This window comes from Chelmon rostratus, chromosome 14 (genome assembly GCF_017976325.1).
Source record: "Chelmon rostratus isolate fCheRos1 chromosome 14, fCheRos1.pri, whole genome shotgun sequence".
Taxonomy (NCBI): Eukaryota; Metazoa; Chordata; class Actinopteri; order Chaetodontiformes; family Chaetodontidae; genus Chelmon; species Chelmon rostratus.
The window spans coordinates 23,639,425-23,664,588 of NC_055671.1; the positions used below are offsets into that span (position 1 = coordinate 23,639,425).

At 42.3% G+C, this 25,164-nt stretch overlaps 1 protein-coding gene and 1 long non-coding RNA gene across 3 annotated transcripts; one reads left to right on the forward strand and one right to left on the reverse strand.

Annotated features, from left to right (window-relative positions):
* The first annotated feature begins 4,340 nt into the window (after positions 1-4,340).
* Positions 4,341-22,887, forward strand: castor2 (cytosolic arginine sensor for mTORC1 subunit 2). Of its 2 annotated transcripts, none has more exons than XM_041952366.1 (9): positions 4,341-4,526; positions 9,670-9,740; positions 11,546-11,739; positions 14,383-14,515; positions 15,567-15,690; positions 17,079-17,189; positions 18,349-18,431; positions 20,124-20,218; positions 20,480-22,887. In XM_041952366.1, exons 1-9 carry the CDS (start codon positions 4,414-4,416, stop codon positions 20,534-20,536), a joined length of 981 nt encoding a protein of 326 aa, XP_041808300.1. In that variant the 5' UTR covers positions 4,341-4,413; the 3' UTR covers positions 20,537-22,887. The 2 variants fall into 2 exon arrangements, with proteins under 2 accessions (XP_041808300.1, XP_041808299.1); XM_041952365.1 differs by having other exon boundaries at positions 20,509-22,887.
* LOC121617253 lies at positions 17,971-24,961 on the reverse strand. The gene is made up of 3 exons (XR_006007395.1): positions 24,426-24,961; positions 23,801-23,834; positions 17,971-18,783 (listed from the first exon to the last, which is right to left on the reverse strand). It is a non-coding gene; the product is annotated as an uncharacterized LOC121617253 (long non-coding RNA).
* Between the last annotated feature and the right edge of the window lie 203 nt (positions 24,962-25,164).

The following is a 25,164-nucleotide window of genomic DNA, read 5'->3' on the forward strand; positions in this document are numbered from 1 at the left end:
TGTGGACAATTATGAGGCAGCACTTTGTGAAATCGCGTTACCTGGACGACACTTCTGAGAAAGGTAAGGTGTGGGGCTGATATTTTGTACGTTGTGTCCTTTAATGATCTGTTGAACCGAAATCAACATACTTTGAGATCCTGATGATGTCGAGACAAACAAGTACACAAACATAAAACTGTGTTTATACCTGCTAATCTCCTCCATGTCCAGTTTGTTCTTATTTTGATGATGCAGAATTGACAGCCTGATAAACCTTGCCCTACTTTAGCTGCTGTTGCTAATGCTACACCTTTCAAGCTTGTTAGCTGGACATGCTAATAGTTGCAGCTTAAGAGCACATACATATACTGTAATCTGTTTGTGTTTTTGGTTTTTCAAGGGCAAGAAAAGGAGACTCGCTCTCATTAGAACATCACACCACTTCAAAACTTGACTGCACATGTCCAGTTAGGGTTGCTAAGCTATGATTGGACGGTCATTGTTGGCGGGAGGGGTTAAGTGAATGGGGAATTCCAGTGTTATTGCTAGAAGTTGAACTGGACCAGCGTCTGAACAACATGCTGCTGGCTCGGTCTGCAGAGATGGAGTCGGAGATGAAGGGAACTTTGAGAAGAGACCTGCTGCTGAGAGCCGATTCATCAAGCTGAGACCACAAAAACACACCAAAGACGTTCTTAGAGACACATCTGAGAAGAAATGGGATGCAGCCGTGCAGGGGGAGGCCGACATAAAATGGAACCAGCTCCACGATGAATTTGAAGAGTGGAGCAGCGGTTCTGTAGACCAGCTCCGTTCAGGCCTCCTCCCCTGTCTGTGAGGCACAAGCACTCAAACGTCCTTTAGCTGTGATTGGACTGTGGGTGAAAGCGGCGACTTCATGACCACCCGGCGAAGCACTGAGGCGCCATTATCAAAGTGAATCTATAAATGCGTTGATAGTGCACTTGTGTGGAGTTCTGGTCAGTTTATTCACTTACAGGCACAAGGCAATAAAAGATCCACATTCCAGTAATCAATACGTAATCTACTATTATACCTGAAAAGTAAATGGAGCTATATTAAGAGGCCTGGCGTCCAGATACACTGGTGGGAATTGATCGCTGCACAATGGGCTGTTATGTAAGGTGATTGTCTGTGAGAAATAAACGATGTTATATCCGCGGCTGGTACGGTTGTCTTCACATTGAAGATTAGTGCAGCAGCTGCCTGTCATAAGGAAAATACTCACCTCCCATTCAAATGCGTCAACACTCTATTGTTGTGTCTTTGTTTACTTAATTAATACTTTGTTGTGGGCTGTTACATCTAATTGTTCCTGCAATTAGAGTGTTGGCTGGAGATGCTATCACGGCGGATGCCCTCAGCGAGAGACAATTAACACCACAGTGCTTCGCTGATTTATTAGACTGGAACGCACTCGTCGGGGGAGCGGTTTCAGACTGGTGGAGCCTCCGGGGCAGAGGTGGTGTCAGGACGGAGGGAACGGAGGAGCTGCATTTGTGCTCATGCGATAAAACCGAGCAGAAGTACCTTTTCGGTACCCGTCTGCGAGAGGAAACTTCTGAAAAGGAAGAATTTTGGTGACATTGGTGATGCTGCAGTCAGGATTAAAAAGCACTCCAGGATTGTTTGCAGGGGGAGGTTGAGATTTAGAGGCTGGGATTTAATGGTGGTGCACAGCTTCTTCCTCTGGGCCAAAGTGTTCAACACAACAGGAAGCAACATGTTTAAACCTTGAAGCCCTTAACCTGAATTAATACTGCTAATAATAATTATGACAATGATATATATAGTCCCTGGACTATGGGCAGCCTAATGGGCACAAAAGCACTTAGCAGAAGGAGCTGGATTTGAGTCTCGGTGTGAATTAACCTTTGAGTCAGCCCTGAGGGTAAAATGTGCTGTTGGGCAGCTCAACCTCCTGCCTTCTGTGCACGTAGTCTGTGGCCTCCAGGTTTTTATGAAGTATAATGAATACAGAGGACATAAGTGGCTCCAGGTTAATCACAGATTCAATCAAAATATTCTGTGTTTTGAAATAAACAGCGTGGTGCAGCGTTAGCAGGGAAAAACTCCGCAGGGAGCTCTGCGATTGTGTACAAACAAGACGACCGGCGATAGAGGAAGAGTAAGAACAGCAAAGAAACCGTCCCGTTCATGGAAAGAACATGAGAATTATTGTGACTTCAATATGGAGAAATACGCTTTTGACCCTGCAGCCGGCGGTTTGACAGCAACAGCCAGGCAGAACGACAGCACGTCGCTGCTTCCTGCTCCGCTCACCTGCGTCGCTTCAGACAGGATGGAGCAGAAGCTGACCGCCACTGTCAACAGCTTTCAAACCTTCTACGCCGTAATTACCACGGCAACGGGAGAAGGTAATTGCTTAATTGGAGCTGCGTATGTAAATGACATGTTGAAGGTGCAAACACACCTGCAGGCCTCGGCCTCGTGAGAGACCAGGTGATAATGTAATAATAGTGATTATGTTTGTTAGTTTAGATTGTGTGAAGCTACACTGTGACAACAGTAAACACATAAATGTAATATACATGATGGACTGTATATGACATACTTTCTTTCATCTCTTTGCATTTATCTCTTTTTTATACTTCACTCAAATAGTTAGCCTTACCTTTTGTCTTGTGTTGCTAAAATGTGAATATAAAGACAGTTTAAAGTTATATCTTACGCTATCTTGTCTCATATTACTCTCTAAATGTTGGGGTGTGTTTAACTAAAGGGTGCAGGAGGCCCAAAGCCACCTCAAAGTGTCCACTGTGGAAAAGACCTGCCTGTATCAACCAATAAGATAGAGAACAACATTTCCCATGATGCTCGTCTCTACTGCAGACCCGCCCCCTTCGTTTGAATGGCAAGTTGTTTGTTTCAGTCCGACCAGCTGCTAACTATTCCAGTCGGAGAGCAAACATGGGGAGCAGCGGTCCTCTGCGCTCCCATTTAACAGGCCTGACAAGCTGCGGGCAGCTGGTGACAAGCTCACTTCCGCCTTTTCTTCAACATAAAAGCACAGGGGTTGAAACGGTATGAAACAGTTCATTAGGCGTTTTCCCAATCACATTAATAACTGAAAGTGCCCCAAACCAAGTCAGTGTAACGTCATCAGGGCCTCAGCTACGATGTAAGAAATAACGAGTTCAAGAGTTGTAGCCCTGTTTTTTAATTGGATTTTTAAATTAGCTGTTGAATTATATTTTATACACAACTGCATATGAACTCTATTACAGAAATTGTTTTTATTATCAATTAACCTCATTTATTTTTGCAATAAATGTCAGAAAGACACTGAAAAAAAATCACATCAGTCAAAATTTTCTTTGTTTTGTCCGTTCAGCAGATTTTCAGTTTGCCATCCTCACAGCTGTGTAGTTGGAAATATGTAGGTGATGTTTGGCATTTATGCTTGAAAATGACTCAAACAATTAATGGATGAACAAAAACTTAACTTTCTTTCTATGTCTTAATGAATCGACAAATTGTTCCTGCTGCAGAGGAATCATTGAGGACTCTGACCTTTAAAATGGCAGTAAGTGTCGTTCAGGGACTGGTTCAGCATTTTGGGAAATATGCTTATTTTTCTTAAAAAGAGTTAGATTATAAGTCTGATATCACTCTCATGTTTGTTTGGTAAACATAACAGTTAGCAGCTGGTTAGCTTAGCTTAGCACAATGACTGGACACGGGGAAACAGGTAGTAGCTGGTTCTATCTGATGGTTAAAAAAAAATCCACCTACCAGCAAATCTAAAAGTCACCAATTAATGTTTATATTTCTCATTTCTTTCATCTGTACAAAAACTTTAGTGTAAAAACAACAATTTGTTGTTTTACAGGTTATGTGCAAGACCTCTGATCAGTTGCTAGGCAACCAGCTCAGCTCCTAGCTAAGATTGTAGCACGACTAGCTAATAGCTGTAACGTTAGCTTCATAGTTAGCGCTTTCAGTCCATCTTTTTTGATCGTCTAACTGTCCACCAGAGAGCAAATAAGAGAATCCTTCTAGATTTGATGGCTATGTTTATTAATTTTACAAAGACTGATGTTTAGCTCTGTGGCTTGAATGTATTAATTAGGCACGAGAGGCACAAACTCGGGCTAGCGAGGCGCGAAACCACGGTCGATTTCTTCAACGCACTGCCCCCATCTTGTGCCGGCGACTTTTATTTTGAAATCCTTCGACCAGAAGTGTGAGCGGTTCCGTTGCAGGTTTGACAGCAGGTCCGTTTTTACCTCTTTGCTTTCTTTATTCCACCCTGCCTCGCTTTTTCTTTCTCTATTTAATACGTCTTAGCCTGCCGTATGTGTGTATTTATTTATTTATGCATCTTATTTGAAAGTATTTAGGTTTTTTTTACATTTTAGTCGTTCCTCAAATGAGAAGACGTAAAAGATGGAGCTTCATATTTTAGAGCACAGCTTGAAAGTGGCGAGTATAGAGAAAGAGGGGATCCAGATTTGCACTCACGGATTAATAAAACTCGCTTTCTTGGCCTCCAAAACAAGGTATGTAACTTCGCAGACACGACGAGCACACGCTCGGTCATTTGCGTGTTTGTGCTGCTGCTCGGAGCTGTACGTGTTTTCTGGAAGGAGCCCGCTGTTGTTCACGCTCCAGCCGACGAACGCCGGCGGCTGCACGGACTCGCGTGTTGGCGTTCACGGCAGCGGTGCTCATTCGTGCTCCTGCTAGTTTCTGCAGGTGTGTTAACGCTTCAAAATGCAGCCCTGCGTGTCATTGTGTGTGTGTTCGCTCTCTGCCACCAGTTTCCAGGCCTGTCCTTGTTCTGTAGTGTCATTTTGTAGCTTTGTGCCATCTGTAGCTGGGTCGACGCCAGCGGGGGTGTGTGTGTGTGTGTGTGTGTGTGTGTCTATGCATGCATGCATGTATGCGTGTGTGTGTGTGTGTGTGTGTGTGTGTGTGCGTGCAGCTTGTTTTTCCTTCTCTCAGGGAAATTCTAACATGTTTTCATCCAAACTTGGACAGGCAGCAGAGGGCATTTGCAGCACAGAGTGTGTTTTACTGTTCAGCCCGAGGAAACTTGGATTAAACAGCCCTTGCAGAGGCATCACAACAAGCCTTTGCACTTGTCGTTGCTCTGTTGTGCACTTTCTAACACCACCACAGTCTATTAATATTAGCATAAGCAAATGAGCTCACTTAGCTGACATACTGGCTGCTTTACAGCAGACAGGCCGTCAGCAGTGATAATCAAAACTGCCCCTGTGCTGAGAAGTTACTGATAAACACAGTGCATTCAGGTTACTGATTACCTGAATTAAAATCACCCTCTGGATGTTACTCAAATTGGGCTGCAACTAACCATGATTTGCATTATTGAATAATATTTTCATTTTTATAAAATATATTATCTCTTCCATAAAATGTTTGTAAATTGTGAAAAATGTTTAAAATGTCTTGTTTCGTCCCTCCAAAAGTCCAAAATTCAAATATACAACATGCAGGTTGCAATGAAAGGTTGCAGTTAATCGTCATAGTGGAGAATCTGAAACCAGACGTAAACAATTACTTTAGTGTTGCCAAGTAATTTTCTGTCCATCAACTAATCAATTAATCAATGAATTGTTTCAGTTCTGAACTCCTGAACAGAATCTCGTCACTTTCAGCTCCTCGTGGTTGGACATCCTTCCCTCTCCTGTCTGGTTTTATAGACACATTAAATAGTGCAGTTATATTAATGTGATCTTTTCAGTGGGGGCTCCTTGTAATCAAACCACATCGTCTCCTTGCTTTTTAAAGTAGCTTTCAGCATTTCATGTAGTGATTTCCCAGCTCTGCCCGCCACCTCTCCCAGTGTGAACTGATTTGTTTAGCTGGTGGAAAATAGCCCCCCACAGCTGCCACGGCTATTGCACAAGTCCAGTAAGAGAAGCTGCAGAGCTGCATGTCGTTACATCAGCCTATAATATCATCTTGCACGGTCATAATCTGCTCTGGTCTGCAAACAGAAGTAGAATTTATATTTAAATTGTGCTTCTTTTTTATTTTTTTGGATGCACACATAGTTCAAATGAAAGCGTGTTGCAGGGTTTCCTCCAGAAGTCAGTTTTGCAGAGGTGGTAATGCTGCATTCAGGTGATATCTGAGTTGCTGTAACTACCAGCTTCAGGATAGTACTGTTGGTGTCAACCATCCAATTCATAAACAAGACTGGGAAACTTGTCTATTCAACTTCAATTATATTTCCGAAGCAACATTAGAGCTGCAACTAGGGATTATTTCCATAGTCGATTAATCTGTCCTTTAATTTCTGGATTAATTAAATAGTTGACAACTAATCGATGAATCATTGCAGCTCTTTAAATTGGTTATTTAAGACACACTTCTGAATGACAAATATCAACATATCTCAAGCATTTCTGTGCTTCAACATTTAGTATTTGTTTCTACCACATTTTTAGTGTCTGAAATAGGAGAAGAAGAACTCAACTGGTTCAGCGTCAGAGAGGAAGTAAACACATACGTGTGGTTTTGTCCTCCAACCAATTCTTCTGTCTCTGCAGATGCCAAAGAAAGTTTGAAATCTTCACTTCACGAGACGTTGGAATAAACAGCTGATTTAGCAGCAAAGATGATTTCTGTTGCTGATCACTGAGCAGTAGATACATCCACCTTCAAAGAATCAGCCTCAGACTGCATCCACGTCTACACAGCGCATGTGTGTGTCCAGGCTCTAGGTGTTCTATGCAGGATACTGGAAGCATTTATGCTTTTTCATGTCTGGATTTGGATATTAGCAAGTGAACATTTGACTTTTCGTTCCTGTAACTTGAGCATTGCACGTTGGACTTTTTCTTTGCTGTAATTCCCTCCCCCCCGTGGCGTAATATGGGCATCGTTCACGCTACAGTTTGCACTGGCTTCATGTTTGTAAGAAGGAAATGTCTGAAGAAAGACGGTGAAGGAAGAGAAAAGGTTCCATATCTTGACTGAACTCGGTCAAACCCTGAAGGGATCAGTGTGGGAATAAGTGTGTTGTTAGTTGTTTTGTACTTCTGATATATTAAAGTGGTTTGTTGTAAATCTGATTTTTTAACCACTGTAGTCGCTCCCCTCTTTGGAACGAACTCCTCCACCGTGGAGCCAGGAGCAACGTTACTTTCACGTTCAGCCATGTTTGTTGGTACTGTGTGCAACCTGAGATTCCACCGGGCGCTACTCGTGATGCAGAATACCTGAGTTTCAGTAAAGAGAATAAACATATTAACGTTTTGTTTTTGTTTTTTTGCATTCAACAAAATATGTAGAACTGCTAAATACATCAGTGTTTAAGCTGCAATAAATCAATATTTTTACATTAACAATGGATCGAATGAAAGGCGTCACGTGTTTTATACAGAACTATCACTCACCTCTGCAGTTTCTTCACCATGACGGAGCTTTTTAGCCTCTTTCAGGTCATTGTTTTGGTTAACCAGCCTCGTTTCCAGCAGCCAGAGAAGCGCTGATAACCCCAGTCTTCACCACCTGCCCAGCTCCACACAGCAGACAGACAAAGTTAGCGACTAGCTGGTGAACAAAGCGGAGCATTTAGCAGCTGCAGAGAACTTTTTTTGAAGCATTGAGCGGAGACAGAAACAGTAAAAGGAGGAAATATTGGACTTACATTGACCAGGTGGGCTCCAAATGGTTGCTAATGTTGCTCTGCGCCTGCCGGGTGTGTAAATAAGCAACCGACTGCTAACGTGTACCAGTTTGTGTGTCAGCGTTTTGTTTTTAGGTTCAAAAATCAATGAATGCAGCTTTAGGTGAAGAATTTTGTTTGCACAGTCTAAAGTTAGATCATTAAATAAGCTGCAGGATCTGATTTTGGCATTTTTGATTCTTGATTCCACGGATTCGTCTCGGTCACTGCCAGAAAAGTGACGTTCAGCCCCCTAAATGTGAGAAGCGGAGACTGAAATATTCTCCTTATGATGACACTTATGAGATACGTCCTCTCGTTAACTCATTAATTAAAGCGTCCTCCGGCAGGGTCGTTTTGACGAACACATTTTGTTGTTTCTCCGTGTGTTTCGTCACAGTCGAGGTTGTTTGCAGTCCTTCACAGTATAAACTCATCTGGAGAGTCTCTGTGAAGTTCCTTGCGTGCACACAGAATGTGAGTAATGCAGCGGCGGCTTCGCTGCTGGTCTGGACGAACGCTGTCGGAGAATAAAGCGAGTCGTTCAGTGGCGCTCATAGCGACGTGGTCGTGATTAGAGGAGTATTATTAACCAAAGCACACGGCCGAATCTCCGGTGCTCATCGGCCTGACGACAAAATCACACCGCAAGTCACGGCGACTCTTGACAGCTCGTGTAAGAGGAAACGCTGCTGTTCCCATAGAAAGCATTGTTGAGTCTCTTCTGTTGTTTTTCACACCTTTCAGCCAAATATGACGTGTGAGCATTCCGTCTCCGGCCTGTAAAGATGTGATTATCACAGCGGTGTTGTGGATGCTGTTTCAGTGCTTCCCCTCGCGCTGGAGAAAGTCTGCTGGATGTGATTTCAGGCTGAATTACGTCCTCATATCCTTCATCCTTCACCATCCCAGAACGTTTTTGGTTTGGCACATCGAATCTTGACGGTTAGAATTCAGACAGAAAAATAACCGTGACATGATGTATTTCAGAAAAAGGGTCCTTTTAACTAAATTCAATGACACCGTGCAGCTGACAAAATCTGAATTTGGCAAAAATTTGGATTTTAATCAGGAACCAACTGATCACTGATTAAGTAAATAAGATTTTGACTCTGAGCAGACATTAGGTGCCAGCTTCTGGTACTGAGCCGATGTTCTGTGGTCGGACTTATTCCTGTCTGACACACAGTGTGTTGGTCATGATACAAAACACATTATCATCATGAAAACACCGATGACTTCAAGCTGTTACTACAACTAAACGCAGCGAATACATGCATCAGTCTGTGAACGAGACAAAGAGTCCACAGCCGACGCTCATTGTAAAGAACCGCACGATAAACCATTTTCTCAGACTTTGACCTGATGATGCTGCGAGCAGATATATCGCGGGATCACTAAAGTCCTGACAGTTCATCCTGTGGGCACCGTGAATACCTCCAGAAAACTTCAAGGCGATCCATCGAACAGTTGTCGAGATATTTCAGTCTGGGCCGACATGACGGACGTATAGAGCCGGCAGCTACACAGCTAAAACTGTACTGCTGTATTTATTGTTAACGAGGTAAATGAGATGATTTATTAGATTTAGGTTTTAGGTGATATATTTAGGTCATAACTGCATGTTTGCATATTTAAAACCGTCTCTCAGTCATCGAGCCTCCTCTCGCAGCACTTGGGGAGGTTTATATTGGGAGCTGGGCCTTACTGATGGCTTTGTTATGAGCCTCAGATTCAATATAAAATGATAAAGTCGACATTTACAGGCATAGCTGCAGTCTAGCGTTGCTCCCTGCACATTTCATGGATGCATCTTTTCATATGAAGCTGTCTCCTTAATTCTGCTGACTGTTTGATGTGTATGCTATGAATGCTTCAGGCAGCAGACGCTGGCTGGGAGACTTGAGAGATGACTTACGTCTCTTGTCTTGTCGTGGATCTTTTTTCTCTCTCACCGTATCCGCTGTTTGATCAGCCCTCTGCTTCCTGTCTCTCCCATTCAGGTGCAAGTTTTTCAGCCTGACGGAGACTCCGGAGGACTACACCATAATCGTGGATGAGGAGGGCTTCAAAGGTGGGCCTCGCTTTGTGGATCTTTGAGGTCGCTGTGGCAACCGTAGATCGGGCGGCAGGGAAAGATCACGTTGTGTAATCCCCGATTCTGTCCAGGACCACGTAGCTTCAGCTGCCAGTGTTTGAGCACACTTTGTCATTATGGATGTGAGGCCGAGCTGCCAGTCGCAGTGTTTTGTGGTCGGCTGATTGAGTGAATCCATGTCATTACACACCTTTTCCAGGGCGACCCTCCTTGGTTACCCTGGAGACCGCAGGCTATGTGTTGCATAACTGGCGCAGGTATTTTCTACTGGTGACCGGCTCTGTGTGTGCCGCTGCCTGTTTTCTGCGAGCTAATTAAACTGTGAGACTCAGACGTGAGATACGTTTTTAAAAACTGGCAGAAGAGACAGAAAACTGCATGTCCACATGCATCTTAACAGGCGAATGACGGCTATCAGACAGTCCAGTCCACCGACGCTAACGTATTAATGTGTGTTAATATTATGAAACATCAATGATCAATCTGCTGTATGTTAAAAGTTGTTGATTAACTGAAGATTGAAGTTGAGTTTGGCTAATAATTAAGCTAAGTAGTTGTGAAATGAAAGGCCTCTGCTACACTACAATGCTATGTATTGTTGTTAACCTTTTAAATTAGCTTGTTCATCAGATCAGTATCAGGGTTAAGCTTATTATTTTCACTGATGATTAATCTGCTGATTTTATTTCTTAAGTATAGTAATAAAAATAGTGAAAACCTCCCATAACCCAGAGCCTGAAGGACGTCCTCAAACAGTCCCATACCATGAAATATTTAATTTACTATCATATATGATCAAAATAAGCAGATAATATTCATATTTGAGAAGCTGGAACCGGAAAATGTTTGACCTTTTTCCTTGAAAAATAGTTTTCTTTCACTCGACCAATCAGTTATATATATTATAAGATCATAGTTTCAGAGCATAATTGTGGCTTTTATTGTTTTATGTGTTTGATGTAAAGAGCTGACAGCTGTGATGCTTCTGCACCGAGATCATAAAGACGCCACGACTGGCTGCATGATAACGAATGTCCAGAAGAGTCACAGCAAAGTCTGACATGCAGCAATATCTGTCTACGATTAGCAAACATTAGCCACCGTAAGCTAAGTCTGCAGCAGCAAAACCCCTGAATGTGTTTTCTCTCTTTGGCTGTTTGCTGCGTCATTATTTCAACACTGTGGATGAAGAGCAGGTTCGACTCACAGCTCAGATGTTTTTCTCTTTCTTAATGAACTGACTTTTAAAATGCTGATAAACTGCAGACTTAAAACCCAAACCGGGAGAGACACCACCGTCTAGACTGGCCGGCCTGAGAGACTCTAACACAGAGGGGTGGAGGCCGTGAATAATATCCTACTTCCCATAATTCCAGGCAATAAAAAGCCATTGGCAATAGTACTCGATATTTAGTTCAAAAAGTATGTGTGTGAAAGATGAAGAACAGGAACTAGAACACATAAAAAAATAGGAAGAATCATTACTCATGCTCATTACGCAGCCAAACTTCCCAGTTTCTTTTCAATTTATTCCAAACTGGTGTCCAAAAATGTATCATTACTGGTGCATTTTTCCCACTGACGAGCTGGCAGACGCCGGGTATGAAGCTTAAATCACAGCTGTATATTACAAACACAACAGTGTTGTGACCAGTGTTTGTGAAAGAGATGAATCTGCGGCGTGAAGCAGAATAAATCGGTGTAAGTGGCCTCTTCTCAGCGTTGTTGGTTCATTTTGCGACAGAAGGCTCTTTCTGACATGACTCTCTGTCCTTTCCCAGAGCTGCCCCAGTCAGAGCACATCAGTGTCGCCGATGCTACATGGCTGGCCCTTAACGTGGTGTCAGGGGGCGGCAACGCCTCCAACTCGCAGCCAATCGGAGTCACCAAAATCGCTAAATCGGTCATTGCGCCGCTGGCCGACCACAACATCTCTGTTTTCATGCTGTCGACGTATCAGACAGACTTCATTCTGGTGAGTGTGGACAGCGACCTTCCTGTACTGCTTCTGTACCATGACAAGAGATTTGCATTTTCTGGATATCTGAACACATTGTTCGCTGGACAGCAGCGTGCCGCACTGAAAACATCCCGTCACATGTTGAAACTGATCCTAGTCCACCTGAACTCAGGCTGCTGGTCGGACATGAAGCCTGACGGAGTGTTTTAAGGTGCCGTCCAGCCAGAATACATGTTTGCAGGCTCAGGGAGGGAATGACGGCTTCAAAAACATGCACAGCAACACACAGTTAAACACACAAAACAAACCAAGTCAGCCTCGGGTTCTGCACATCAGGTCAACTACATTGAAGCGTCACATGCAGAGTCTCTATCGAGGGCGGCCATCTTTTAACCTTCACCAACTGAGACTTGAACAAAACGATCGTAGCATCTCTCTCATATGATTCAGTTAATTAGTTAACGCTTTTCTGTTTTCCAGGAGGGTGTGTGGATCTCCAGTGATTAAATATGTCTTAAATATAATTGATAAAAGCTGTATCCTGTGTCTTGAAGTCCATTTAAACTGATCTGAATTCAGTCTGCGCTGTTTTGTAGATGCAGTTTTAATGAGCGACACGGCGCCAAAACATCGCGTGCGACTGCTTCAGAATAAAAGCCTCAGCGTGTTCGCCAGCTGAACACTTCTAATGTGAATCAGCAACAGTAGGAAATGTTTGCTTTGCATTAGCAGAAAGTTAATAAAGCTCTGATACAGCTGAGGCAGAGCAGACAGCAAACAGTGAGGCTGATATCAGTGAGATGAAGTTATGCTGTGTCTGAATCCCACACAGGAACTCCACCACCAACAACAGAAAAGTATTTTTCAGCCCAAACTTAATAAATCAGTCAGAATAAGGAAAAACCCTGATGTCACAAACAACATCCAGTACAAACCTGATCAGAACTGATGGTAACGTCATTGATTGTCACATGGTCGCAGCTAGAAAGCTGATCAATTGTGTCTTTGAGCCAATAAGCGACCGGCCTTACAGCAAGTTTTAAGAGTTGCATTATTTGTCCATTATGCAACGTCTGGCAATGCAGTTGTTTACGTCCACGCGGCGGCTGACGTGCAAAAGCAATAACCTTGGATATAGTGAACCATCCGCCACCTGTCTTCCTTTGATTTAGGAAGAAATCCTCTCATACCGAAGCCTCTCTGGCCACAGGGAGTGTCTCTTTATTGCCTTGCTTTGGTGGAAAACAAGGTCTTCTGTGCAGCTCTGGCATGTTTATGAAAATGAAAGGAAAAAAAAAAAAAAACCTGTGTCGATGTTGAAAATCTGTTACGTAAAGGGGATCAGCGGCTCAGCCTCTTGCTGGAATTCCAGGTATCATTTGGGCTCGTTTCCTGTCTCCACGCTGGCTGCTCCAACCCACAATCCTAATTATTGGTATATTAGATAAAAAGAGGCGAAAACCTGCTGCCGCCGCCACCCACCACCCCTGTTCTGTCTCCGTCTTTGTCTCACACTGTGTCGGTTTGTATTACAGACCAGAAGACAGAACGGCTTAAGATGTGCGTGTGTGTGTGTTTTTCACTGTTAGGACCTTTTGTTACGTAAAGCGGTAAAGCCTGACCCAAATGTTGAATGCACTCATTTAGACGGCGCCATAAGTATATCCTGACTGAGCAGCTCAGAGCAGCTTCGCACAAGCAACTTTACCTTCTGCACACACACACACACACACACACACACACACAAACTCAATTCAAGTAATAGCTGTCACTCTCAGAATGGAAACACCCTGTTACGCAGAAATGTCCTTTATCCTTGTCTGTGTATCAGCAGCTCCACAGATCAGCTTTGCATCAGCATGTAAGAAGACATTATATTAGAAAAGAGGAAAAAAATCATAGTAAAATCTGTGAATCTTTGCAGTTTAAATAAGGAAACGAACCTGACGTTCCTTCTCTAAGACGAGATGTCTCCAAAATGAACTAATTTCCTTGAGTTTTGCTGGACATGCTGTCTTTACGGTCCCTCTGAGCGACCTTTAGCAACATTTTGACCTTCAGTTTACGCGTTTTGTGGGTTTCATTGTTTCGGGAAAACTTTCACTTCCTGTTTATCTTCATCCCAACTTTCTCCGCCGCTCTTTTATTTCCTGCAGTTTGTTGCTACGCTGCGACTCTACTTCTTTTTTATTCTCGGTCTGTTCGTTTTTTATTCTGTTTTCATCTGCTCGAATTGAAACTGTCGTGTTTTTAAATGTTGCTCTAATGCATTTATTAGCCTCTTTGAATGACCTCTGTGTTTTGAAGGTGTTAAACTCGTAAACCCGCCTCGTCATATTGCCCAGTCTCTGCGACGTAGCTCATTCCCTCCATATGTATTAATTCACCGTGCAGCTAAAAGATGTGTGGACACTAAAGATCTCCTGCTGCTCCTCTAACCTGCTGTGCTGCTGTTTCCTGTTCCTCCTCTGAATATGAACACTCTGAGCCCGTTTTTCTGCAGATTCACACAAGTTATTTTATGAAGTGCAGGAAGTCATGAACAGCAAAGCGGTCCACTGAAATTTAATTGTGAGATAACCCACAGAAGCAACGCTCACTGAGATTCACGCTGCTCTTCGCCGTGTTTGGTCTCTTCCTCCATGTTTCCCTGCTCAGGTTCGAGAGCGAGACCTGCCGATGGTCATGCACACGCTGTCTTCCGAGTTCACTTTGCTTCGGGTCGTCAACGGAGAGACCGTTGCTGCTCACAATCTGGGAGTCACCAACGGTTTTGTGAAGCCAAAGCTCGGTAACTTTTCATCATTTGTCACCTGTTGCCAGTCAAGCTGTTTACCCGTGGAACGTTCCAAACAGGTGTTTTTGGAGCGTTCCACATCTTTCCCAGTCTTTAGTCGCTCCTGTCACGACTTGTTTGAAACGTGTTGCTGCATCAGATTCATATTGTCTTTGTGCTGTTGTCAGAAATGATCAGCAGATCATCACGTTCTGTATTATTCATGTTTTACAAAGCGTCCCGACTCACCCTGAATCAGGGTTGTAGTAAAGATGCATCTTAAAACAGATCTGGAAACTTTTTGGACTCACTTTGGGCTCCACGTATCTACAGTTTCCAACACTGTTATTGCATCAACATCTGTTGAACATCAAAAGTAGTAAGACCACAATGTAAAATACACTGTTAGAAGTAAAAGTCCTGCATTCAAAAGTCCTAAATTATTGCATCTAAATGTAGTTAAAGGGCAAAAAGTAAATTATTATGCAGAATAGCCCACTTCAGAATAATGTATTTTATATGATTCTGCATGTAAAATAATGATGCATTATGTGTACATCACATTAATGATGCATGTGGCAAAGGTGGGGCGTCAGGATTACTGGGTATCTTGCAGTAATAATACATCATTTTTATTAGGTGATTATATTTTTTCTCTAAAATGATAAAATATAAAAAAATAATCCACAAAGAATCTGTGTTCAGTCTGTGATATTAAAGTTATTAAACAAATCCATGTTGTCTTTTACACAGTTTATCGTTGGCAAAGTAATTAAAGGCAAATTCATTTGGGACCTTTTTTGTAATTGTGACATGCTGCAGATGAAAGTGGACTCGCATATAAAGAACTGCTAAATTAATACGTTTATATTTTCCAAAGATATAATCTGCAGACTGAGCTCAGCCAAACTGTCTGACATTTCATAACATGTGTTATTTATGCAGAGTTTGAAGGTTCACTCTTGAATCATGTGATGGGATCAAATGCTCGCTGTTGCCGTTTAGACCTTTTATTAAGCTGCAGCCATGCTGTTGCCTCATGTGTTCCATCATTGTTGTTTTTCAGTGCCCCGTCCCATCATTCACCCCTTATCTAGCCCCAGCAACATGTTCTGTGTGACCAGCCTGGACCCAGACACACTGCCCTCTGTAGCCACCCTGCTCATGGACGTCATGTTTTACTCTGGAGGGTAAGAATCGGCTCGTCTTATTTTAAAAAGGGACACGGACAAAGACCTTTTCTGTTCTGTGATGTTTGGATGTGTTACAGCTTTCAAAACAACTCTGAGCTGAAAGTGAAAGGATTTAGTGTATGTGACTGTTGAGTCCTGGGCCACAGGGGGCATGTAGGAGGTCACCTATAATAACTCCCTGAATGGCTAGATGATGACGTTGGTCCAAAAGAGACGACAGAAACTGTGAAATCTGCACATTCCTGGTCTCCAGAGGATGAATCCGGATGACATTTTTGGCTTTCTGTGAAACATTTCCACAACTGAATGAATTGCCATTAAAGGATAACTTTTGTTTTTTACAACCTGGACCTTATTTCTAGCATTAAATACGACCATTTACTCACCCAGACAACTTTGGTGGCATTTGGAGTCGTTTTGAAGAAATTAGCCCCAGAGGAGAGGCGCGTATATCCGTATAATGCGAGTACTCGGGGCATCCATGCGCAGCCTCTATATAACGCATAATCTGCGGCGAAACTCGTTCATATTCCAATATTTTGTTATGATATGCTGGTGCTATTCCCCTCTGAGCCGGCGGTCGGCTAGTTTAGCTGTAGTTTGGCACAGCTATGGTTCGTTATTGCGTATTTGTAGCCGTGTTGTGGCTGGTTGCTCGCAGCGCCCGGCGTTCAGTAATGACATCATCCACGTCAGAGGTAGTTGTCTAGAGACGCCGGATGTTGATAACATGCCACCACGCGCTCAGAGGGGATTAGCACCAGCATATCATGCCCCGAGTACTCGCATTATACGGATATAGGCGCCGCTCCTCTGGGGCTAATTTCTTCAAAATTACTCCAAATGCCACCAAAGTTGTCTGGGTGAGTAAATGGTTGTATTTAATGCTACAAATAAGGTCCAGGTTGTAAAAAAACGAAAGTTATCCTTTAATTAACTTAGTATTATTATTATCTTCTGACTTTTCACTTAGCGCCATCAACAGATCAGAACCTGCAAAACCAGCGACATCCACATCAGCTTCTGCTCTACTTTGTTTTGAGTGCTAATTAGCAAATGGTAGCTTGCTAGCATAATAACAATGGTAACAGTGGTAAACATTATATCAACTATAACCTGCACTTGGAGCATGTTAGCATTTAGCTCCAAGTTTAGCCTCACAGTGCTGCCAGCACTCTTAGTTTTCTTCATTATTCATTCACATTATTTTAAGTGTGTGTCTCTGCAAAGTCTTTTTACACAACACTGCACATTTCCATCATTGCTTGTTGTTGATTAGCCTGCAAAGGTTAGTTAGTTGAGGATGAAAATGAAAACGTGTGAAACCTAACTGGACGCCGGCGTAACGTGTGAATGTGATTTCAGCGTCGTTGCTTTCTCTGCAGGCCGAAGGAGCCCGGAGCATCCGGCGAGGACTCCAGCCACATCCGCTTCTTCTCCTTCTCCCTGATCGAGGGCTACATCTCTCTGGTCATGGACGAACAGACAACTCAAAGGTTGAGTAGCAGAAATCGCTCATTTCACAGCAACGTGTTTCGTTTGTTGTTTTGTTAGTTGAGACCTGCATAAACATAATGTTTCTGCAGGGGAAACAGATTTATGATTGTTGTCAGAGGGGGCGATTAGCTTGTTGCTAAGCAATAGCAGGGCAGTTGGTTATATAGAATGTACTTAAGTCACAGTGGGGTTCAGTGTGACTCATTTACTCTCCTCTTCCTCACAGCAGACTCTCTAATTAAGCAGAAAGGCCAAAATGAACCCTGAGCAGCTGCAGATCTATTACCGCCACATTAGCATCTGATCAGAGATCGGCCATTCGTAAATGAGGTGTCCCTAATATGGGTCAGTAATGTCTTCAAGCCGTGCGGAGGTAAAATACAATTTGGACCAAACTTCATCATGTTTTTAAAGTTCATATTTTGCAGCTGCAGCATGTAGGTCAGCCCCGTCCCCTCGTTTATGTAAGACCTAATGTGTTGCCTTAAAGGAATGGGTCACCCATTTCCCTCTGCTTTACAATGGCTCTCTTATTCAGAGCAGCGTCTCGAACAGCAGCAGAATTCACCTGCTCGTGTTTGTCCGAGTGGTCAACAGTTAGCTTCTTCTGCTGCAGCTCCACAGTAACAGTATCTGTTACCTGTTCCAGGTGAGCAAAACAAAGAAGTGCTTTAAAGTAGACTGAGGCACTGCGTGACATTTGAAGATGAGAAACTCCCAAAAATCTATGCAAAATATTTTTTTTATCATTTAAAAAGTTTAATTACATGTTGATTACATTTGTAATTATTAGTTACATTTCCTTCAGAAAGCATAAAGGAGCGTCTGTTTGCAGGCTAGCAGGCTAATTAGCTTGTCAGCTGAAGCACACTGAAAGGCTAAAAAACATAAAATGTCAACATCAGACTTAGTTCATATGCTACATGGTTCATCTGCTCGGTCCTTAGCAACGGTTAGCATCACAGGTTTGTTTGGCTCGTTCAGCTGTCACTCAAACACTGATGGGCTCCCTCAAAGGTTTTGAGGCAGGTAAAAATCACTTTAACATGATTCCTGCTGCAGAAACTGAAAGTGTCAAAGCTTCTGCAGGCTTCTGTCTGCCCCATAAACCAAACTGTCATATTCAAATTAATCTGTTCATTCTTTGTCCTCTTCAAGGTTTCCAAACAACGTCCTGTTCACCAGCGCTTCTGGTGAGCTGTGGAAAATGGTTCGTATCGGGGGACAACCTTTAGGATTTGGTGAGTTTTGCGTGACTACAGTCCCACTATCGTAGATAATAAATATGCTCAGATTACTGATGAGGACTGTCGCTGCAGTCCACTCTCTCAGACTGAAGCGTGATGTCTTCAGGTGCTCGAACAGCTTCCACATACCCACCTGCTTTTAGAGAATTTCACACCCGACACTGACCTCATCCCTTAGCAGCAGTTAGAACAAATGGAAGAACTTTTTTCCACCGTCGGGATCAGACCCGACGAGTTGAATCAGAAAACATCTGTTCAGCTGGTGTTGATTGGTGCTGTCTGCCCCAAACGAGCAGCTCATAGAGTAAATACATGCATGTGTCGTTCCGTGTTGGAGCCAATGATCCTAAAAGAAAGTGGAAAACAAAACTTCATGAGTTTTCTTTTGAGCAGCTGTTCCAAAATGTTCAAATGACATTTTCATTTTGTGCAAATGTCACATTAAAGCTTTCATGGTGGCTTATGTTAAAGGTCACATTATTTATATGAGCAGCATGTAATGTCAGTTTTGAGCCTGTACTTGATTAACTAATCCGGATCCAGTGTTGGATCCTGTACTGCACTGATTCCCAAACAGGACTACGTGGAAGGATTAGCTCATCTAGCTTGAGAAAGCAGAAATGATGATTTGGTTAAAGTAAAATACTCACATATTTGTGTTTAGGAGGAAAATAAACCTGCAAACTGGTATCAAATCTTACATATTCTAACTTTAAACATTAAATATTAATGACAAAATGATGATAAATCAAAACTCAAGTTCAGGAAAATCATCTTTAGGTCTCTTTTATTAAGAGTATAACACTCAAAGTGTCATCACAGTCTGATTCAAATATCCCTGAATCCTGATTGGTGCATGGAAGAATGTGACATTATGTTTCCAGACTGAGCCCCGCCCACTTCAAGCCAGTGAAAAGAGTACAGAGAAAAAAGCAAATCTCTCCGATCAATAAAAAAAAAAACTTTTCAGAGCTTTAATTTCACTGCTGCTACATACATCGCTGCATTAACTGATAAATGATCAATCACACACACACATCAGAATACTTCAGAATACTGCATCAGCCCGGTTGCTGCCATCATAAACAATAAAATAGAAATAAGAAATATCTCAGAGAATATGTAGAAATCTGTACACTTTAAATCAACCATAAATCATAAAACAACATGAAATATGTATATTGTGTTTTGCTACAATAAATAGCAAACAGCTATTTAGAAATACATCTGCTGTGCAACATAAATAAGAATACAAGAATACTACCACTGCTCATACTAATACTATAATAATAATAATAATAATAATAGAATAATGCATTATTATTATTCAGTGTAAATAATATACATTAAAAGCACAGTATGATTGCGGATGTTGATGAGAAATGTTCATCTTCTGCCGCTCTAACAGGGCGCAACATGAATGCAAACACGAAAAAAAGTCTAAGATAAGATAAGACAGACTTAATTTATCCCACGCTGGGGGAATTCTGCTGTCATTACCATGATCAGATCCACTTTTAATTCATACTGTAGTATCCGGTTGAAAAGGACACGTTCTGAGCTGATTCAGGTCTGTGGGGGGACGCTGGGAATCGCTGCTGTAAAGCCTGAATACACATTGAAGTGGTGACGCGCGTGCTGATAACTGAATCAGTCGGTAATATACAATCATGTCATTTGTTGCAGATGAGTGCGGCATCGTGGCTCAAATATCAGAACCGCTGGCGACGGCTGACATTCCAGCTTACTACATTAGTACCTTCAAGTTTGACCACGCCCTGGTAAGACCGTTAGTCGATAACTGGCTTAATTAATCGATTTTCAAGCAGAAAAGCCAAACATTTGATGCTTCCTGGTTCTCTCGGTGTGAGAATTTACTGCTTTTCCTCGTCTTTCCATTAGATTAAATTCAAGATTTTTGGATTTTTGGACTGAAAGTTGTGTTGTATTTTATTGTTCTGTGATGTTTTACGAACAATCAATCAGTTAATCAGTGATTAAAAGGACAATGGTGAGTCACAGGCCTGATTTGCTGCTTTCAGAGGGTCATGAAACCTCGTGTGTTCTCCAGGTTCCCGAAGAAAACATCCAAAGCGTGATCGGAGCTCTGCGGACCAAGAGCACGGCGCAGTGAAGGCAGGAAACGACGAAAACGACCGTTTTCAAAGTCATTTCGTTCAAACGTTTATCATGTCCAAAAAGTGCCAAGAGCTTGTTAGCGGACTCCTGAGGATCGGCTCTGACAGGAAGGGATCTAACCACGAAGCGCGGGTGGCGGGCTGACGGCGTGTTCGGGATGCCTTTGTTACTCGGTCATTTTCCCTCCCCCACCCTCCTTCCTCTCTCGGCCTCCACTGCCCGCTCTGGTAGTTTTTCTTTAGTTTACCAGACTGAATATGTTTCTTTTCCTCTCTGAAGCTGCTTCTTCCCACTCCCTGACCCTCACGAGCACCATACTGTATTAGTTACATAATTCCTCTCGTGGAAGGATGACGAATGTACTCTCAAAAACGAAAGAAATATATCTCAAGCTCTCCATCTTTTTTCCTTTCGTTTCCCACAGGTCATTTCTCAGTGCCAAGATGTTTGAATGCCTAAACCGATGCCTTTGTCAAAATACTGTTCATGTGTGCAATGGAAGGAGACAATTTGTGAGCCGGCGGCGAGCGGCCGCCCGGCTGAGTAACGCGGTGTGTTTTCTGCTTTTGATGGCTGTCGAGCGTGTTTTAATCACAGCGATGGTGTGACTGCTGGAGCCCCTCAGACCTGGAGGTTAAACTCACGGATGAGGAAATAGATTCATTCGCACTGTGAGCAGCATGAGGGATGGAGTTAGCGGGTTTTAAACAAATCCTTTCTTTTTTTTAATTGATTCTTTGGCCTGCGGGCTCAGCTCATGTGACATTAATCAATGGCGTCAGAGTCACATTTGATTAGTTTATGAATCGATCATTTGATCCAGAGAGATGCGCGATGCAGCTTCTCCAAAGCAAACGTTGGCTCAGTTTTATTCTGTGAGTTCAGTAACTTTGGGGGGGTCAGACTAAAACAAGCAGCTTTAGCCTCCTGTAAATTATTTTATAGAGACATTCAAAGTTCCCAGAGGATGAACCTTCATCATTTTTTTTATCTAGCGCCACCAGCAGGTCAAAGTTCTCACTCATCCAATGAAATATCACATCTACTGGATGGAGGTTCACGGTTCTCAGGCGACGCGTCGTCACGAGTTTCTTTTTTAGTGATTATTAGCACATTAGCATGCTAACACTAGCATACTGAACAGGGTAAACATAACCTGCTAAACATTCTTATTGTTAACACTGTGAGTGTGAGCGTGTTAGCAACAAATACCAGAACAAACACTTTTACAATTAGAAATAAAACGATGATTAAAGCTGCTGCCACATATAGATTAATATATAGATACACCAGAGGTCAACCCTGACCCATCACACAAAACACAAAGAAAACAACATTACAACTATATTATGATGTTAATATAATAGAAATTAATTGATGGGAAAATTAAGTAAAATAATCTTACAATTCCTGTTGTTATAATGGCCACAAAAAGGGTCTAAAATCCGTTTCTTCGTTCACGGCAGGACATCGTTTTTAAAAATCCGGTCGTATCGTCATTTATATGCAGATTAATTGTCAGTGACATATAACCTTTAGTTGCGGCCCTGCGTCAGAGCGAGTCAGAAAGGTCAACGAGTTGAGCTCGCTTAATAGAATAATCAGACGAGAGGATCGACCTCGTCTCTGTGCGTTAGCAGAGAGGCGATTAGCTTAGCTTAGCATAAAGACTGGAAACGGAGGAGAACAGCTAGCCGTGCCACCCACCAACACATTTTATCTGATTTGTTTAAGGGGCTGCCATCACTTGCTGCTCACAGTGTGAAACCGCTGATGACGGAAACGTTCGCATCTACAATAGTAATAAATTACTGAGCCACTTTGACAATGTACTAGAATAATGACTGAGTGCAAGCGTGCTAAACATAAGCTAAGGTTCACACAGGGATGGAACGGTTCCCTCCAGACCCTGGTGTCCATTCTGGTCTTGAAGCTGCCCCTCCCCCGCCCCCGGTCTGCACTTTAATGCAGGTTCCAGCCCCACAGGCCTGCTGTACTGATGTGAAAACGGGGAGGGCTATTTACTTTCCCGAGATCCTGTCCAGATGGGGAGATTTCTGTTGGTCTTAAGCATTTGGTGATCATGTTTCTTTCTTTCTTTTCTCTTTTTTTTTGTTTTTCCACGACACTTTGCACCTAACGGCGACCTTTCTTCTGATCAGACGTGATTAGTAGAAACTGTGTTCATCAGTGTTAAAACATGAGGAAGGCGACTTTTCTTCTGGTTCCATTTCAAAGAAAACGTTAAAAGCTTTTCATTTGGAGCTTCTTGTGTGGAAAAAATAAACAGGCTTTTTTTTTTTTCTTTGGAGTTGTTGAGTTTCACCGATGTGTCATTTTTACTGTCTTTACTTAACAACGGGGATTGTCCTCTCACTGTTATTTGCTCCCAGTGTGTACTTTCATCAATAAACTGGTGACATCTCTGCCCAGTCTGGTCGTCAGAGCCTCAACGTTAACTTTAACTTCAGATTCCTCAGACAGGAAAACCTTTGTACATTTACTCAAGAACTGCGTGTTAGATACTTCACACGAGTATTTTCTTCTCATACCACTTTCTCCTCCTCCACCACAGTTCAGAGGGAAATACTTTACTTTTACTGTACTGTAAGTATTTGGCAGCTTTAGTTACTTTATACATTGAAATTTCTGCATATATTTATTTGACATATAAACTCCCCAACTGTTTACACAAGTACAGCTGAAATCATTAGTCTATTAATCAATTAGCCGACAGACAGAAATTATTCTAACTCTCTAAGTCATTTTTAATATAAAAACATGGTTCCAGCTTAAAAAAATGTGAAGATTTCTTTTAATTACTTGAATAACTAATTATATTTGTAATAATTTTCAGTCAATTAATGGAGAAAATAATCAGCAGATTCATCCAGAATTAAAAGAATAATTTGTTGCCACCTCAACAACTACAACAGTAAGATCCTGCTTTTAAGTAAAAGTACTAACACCACACTGTAAAAAACACAGTGTTACAAGTAAAAGTCCTGCATTGAAAATGTTACTTCAGCAGAAGAACGTAAGTAAAATCAGGAAAATGTAGTTGAAGTATTAAAAGTAAAAGTATTCACAGCAGAAAAATGCCCCCTGTGACTGTGACATGATCTTATCTCATTAAGTAAATTCACTGCTGCGCCACACATGAACAAAACACCATCTGTGGGTTAACAGAATGCAAAAGCATGAGGAAGTGGACGGAGACCTACCTGCAGCAGGGACTGAACGAGGTTTGGGCACAAACTGCAAAACAACCACAACACAGCAGAAGTGAAGGATCTCATCGTGTGCTTCTAATAACCTGCCAAGCTCAAACAGCAGCAGCGACGCTAACGAGACTTCCTGTGGCGGAGTTTGTTAAATCAGCACCACATCGATTCAGACGCTCAGAGGTGTGAGGTGCCAAGCATGAAAATAAGTTCTGGTTATACACATAAGTACTGTAGGTACATATTATACTGTGAAAATACAGGTGTTTTCAGTACTGCAGCTTGGTCCCCTGAGGGTGAACACTCATGATTTAGCTGACCTGATATTTCCACTAGATGAAGCTTTTGGTTCATGACCCCAGGTGGATCAACACCATAAAGCAATACCTTTCTAATGTTTGCCATCATTAACGATCGTTAGCTATAAGCTAGCAGAGGACAGCTGCAGCCTGAGTGGACTTTTACTTTAGCTTTTCATTTCTTCTTCTAAAGTCCCACCTAAGACCAAAATGGCAAAACCAAATTCAGCAAACTCAACGTCTGGCACTTCTTCACACTGTGAGGTGTAACTGTAGTTGTTTTAATCATAACTTGATGTGTGAAAACACACCTGTAGCTCACACACCTGTCCTGTCAGTCTTCAGCGGACTGTGGCTCCAGGCCAGCAGGGAGGACTGCAGGTATATCAGCTGTCTGTGTCATCTGACCTGAGTAAACAAAGCAGAGAACAGTCAGGAACTCGTAGCCTCCACACGCCTCCTTTTCTCTGCTTCAGCTCACTTCAGTACACAGACGGAGGAGGAGGAGGAGGAGGAGGAGGAGGAAGGCTGGTCCAGCTGCAGAAAGCCCCTCTGCAGAGCAGGGTTAGAGGAGCTGACACGGTATGTTTGTTTTCTCTCCTCATGATCATCTTTCTTCTTACATAATCTCCTTCAGCTCAACTTTGAGGCCCACCAACTCGTCAGTGAAGGCTTGTGATTACCTGCAGGGGTAGAAGTAATGGATTACATTTACTTTTGTTTCAGTATCCTTTAAAATGGGTAAAAACACTTAGAAATACTTTTCTTCAGTATTCTTGCATGTTATGGTTAAGATTAGCATTATTGCAACTCCACACAGAACATACTTGTACTTGAGTATTTTCATTGTGTTACTTTATGCTTCTACTCCATTACGATTCAGAGGGCAGTATTGTAGTTTTTACTTCAGTACGTGTATTTGAGATTTATTTTTTACATAAAAAGATGTTTAATGATGCAGTACCATGCAGCTAATATACCCATTACTTAGTGGTGGAATGTAACTAAGTACATTTACCCAAGTACACTTTTACTCCATTTTTTAAATATTGTGCTTTTTACTCC

Coding starts and splice junctions, on each gene's coding strand:
- castor2 (XM_041952365.1), top strand. CDS start 4,414: ATGGAGCTTCATATTTTAGAGCACAGCTTGAAAGTGGCGAGTATAGAG. Junction 11,740..14,382: donor ATCAGACAGACTTCATTCTG/GTGAGTGTGGAC, acceptor TTCCCTGCTCAG/GTTCGAGAGCGAGACCTGCC. Junction 18,432..20,123: donor GGGACAACCTTTAGGATTTG/GTGAGTTTTGCG, acceptor CATTTGTTGCAG/ATGAGTGCGGCATCGTGGCT.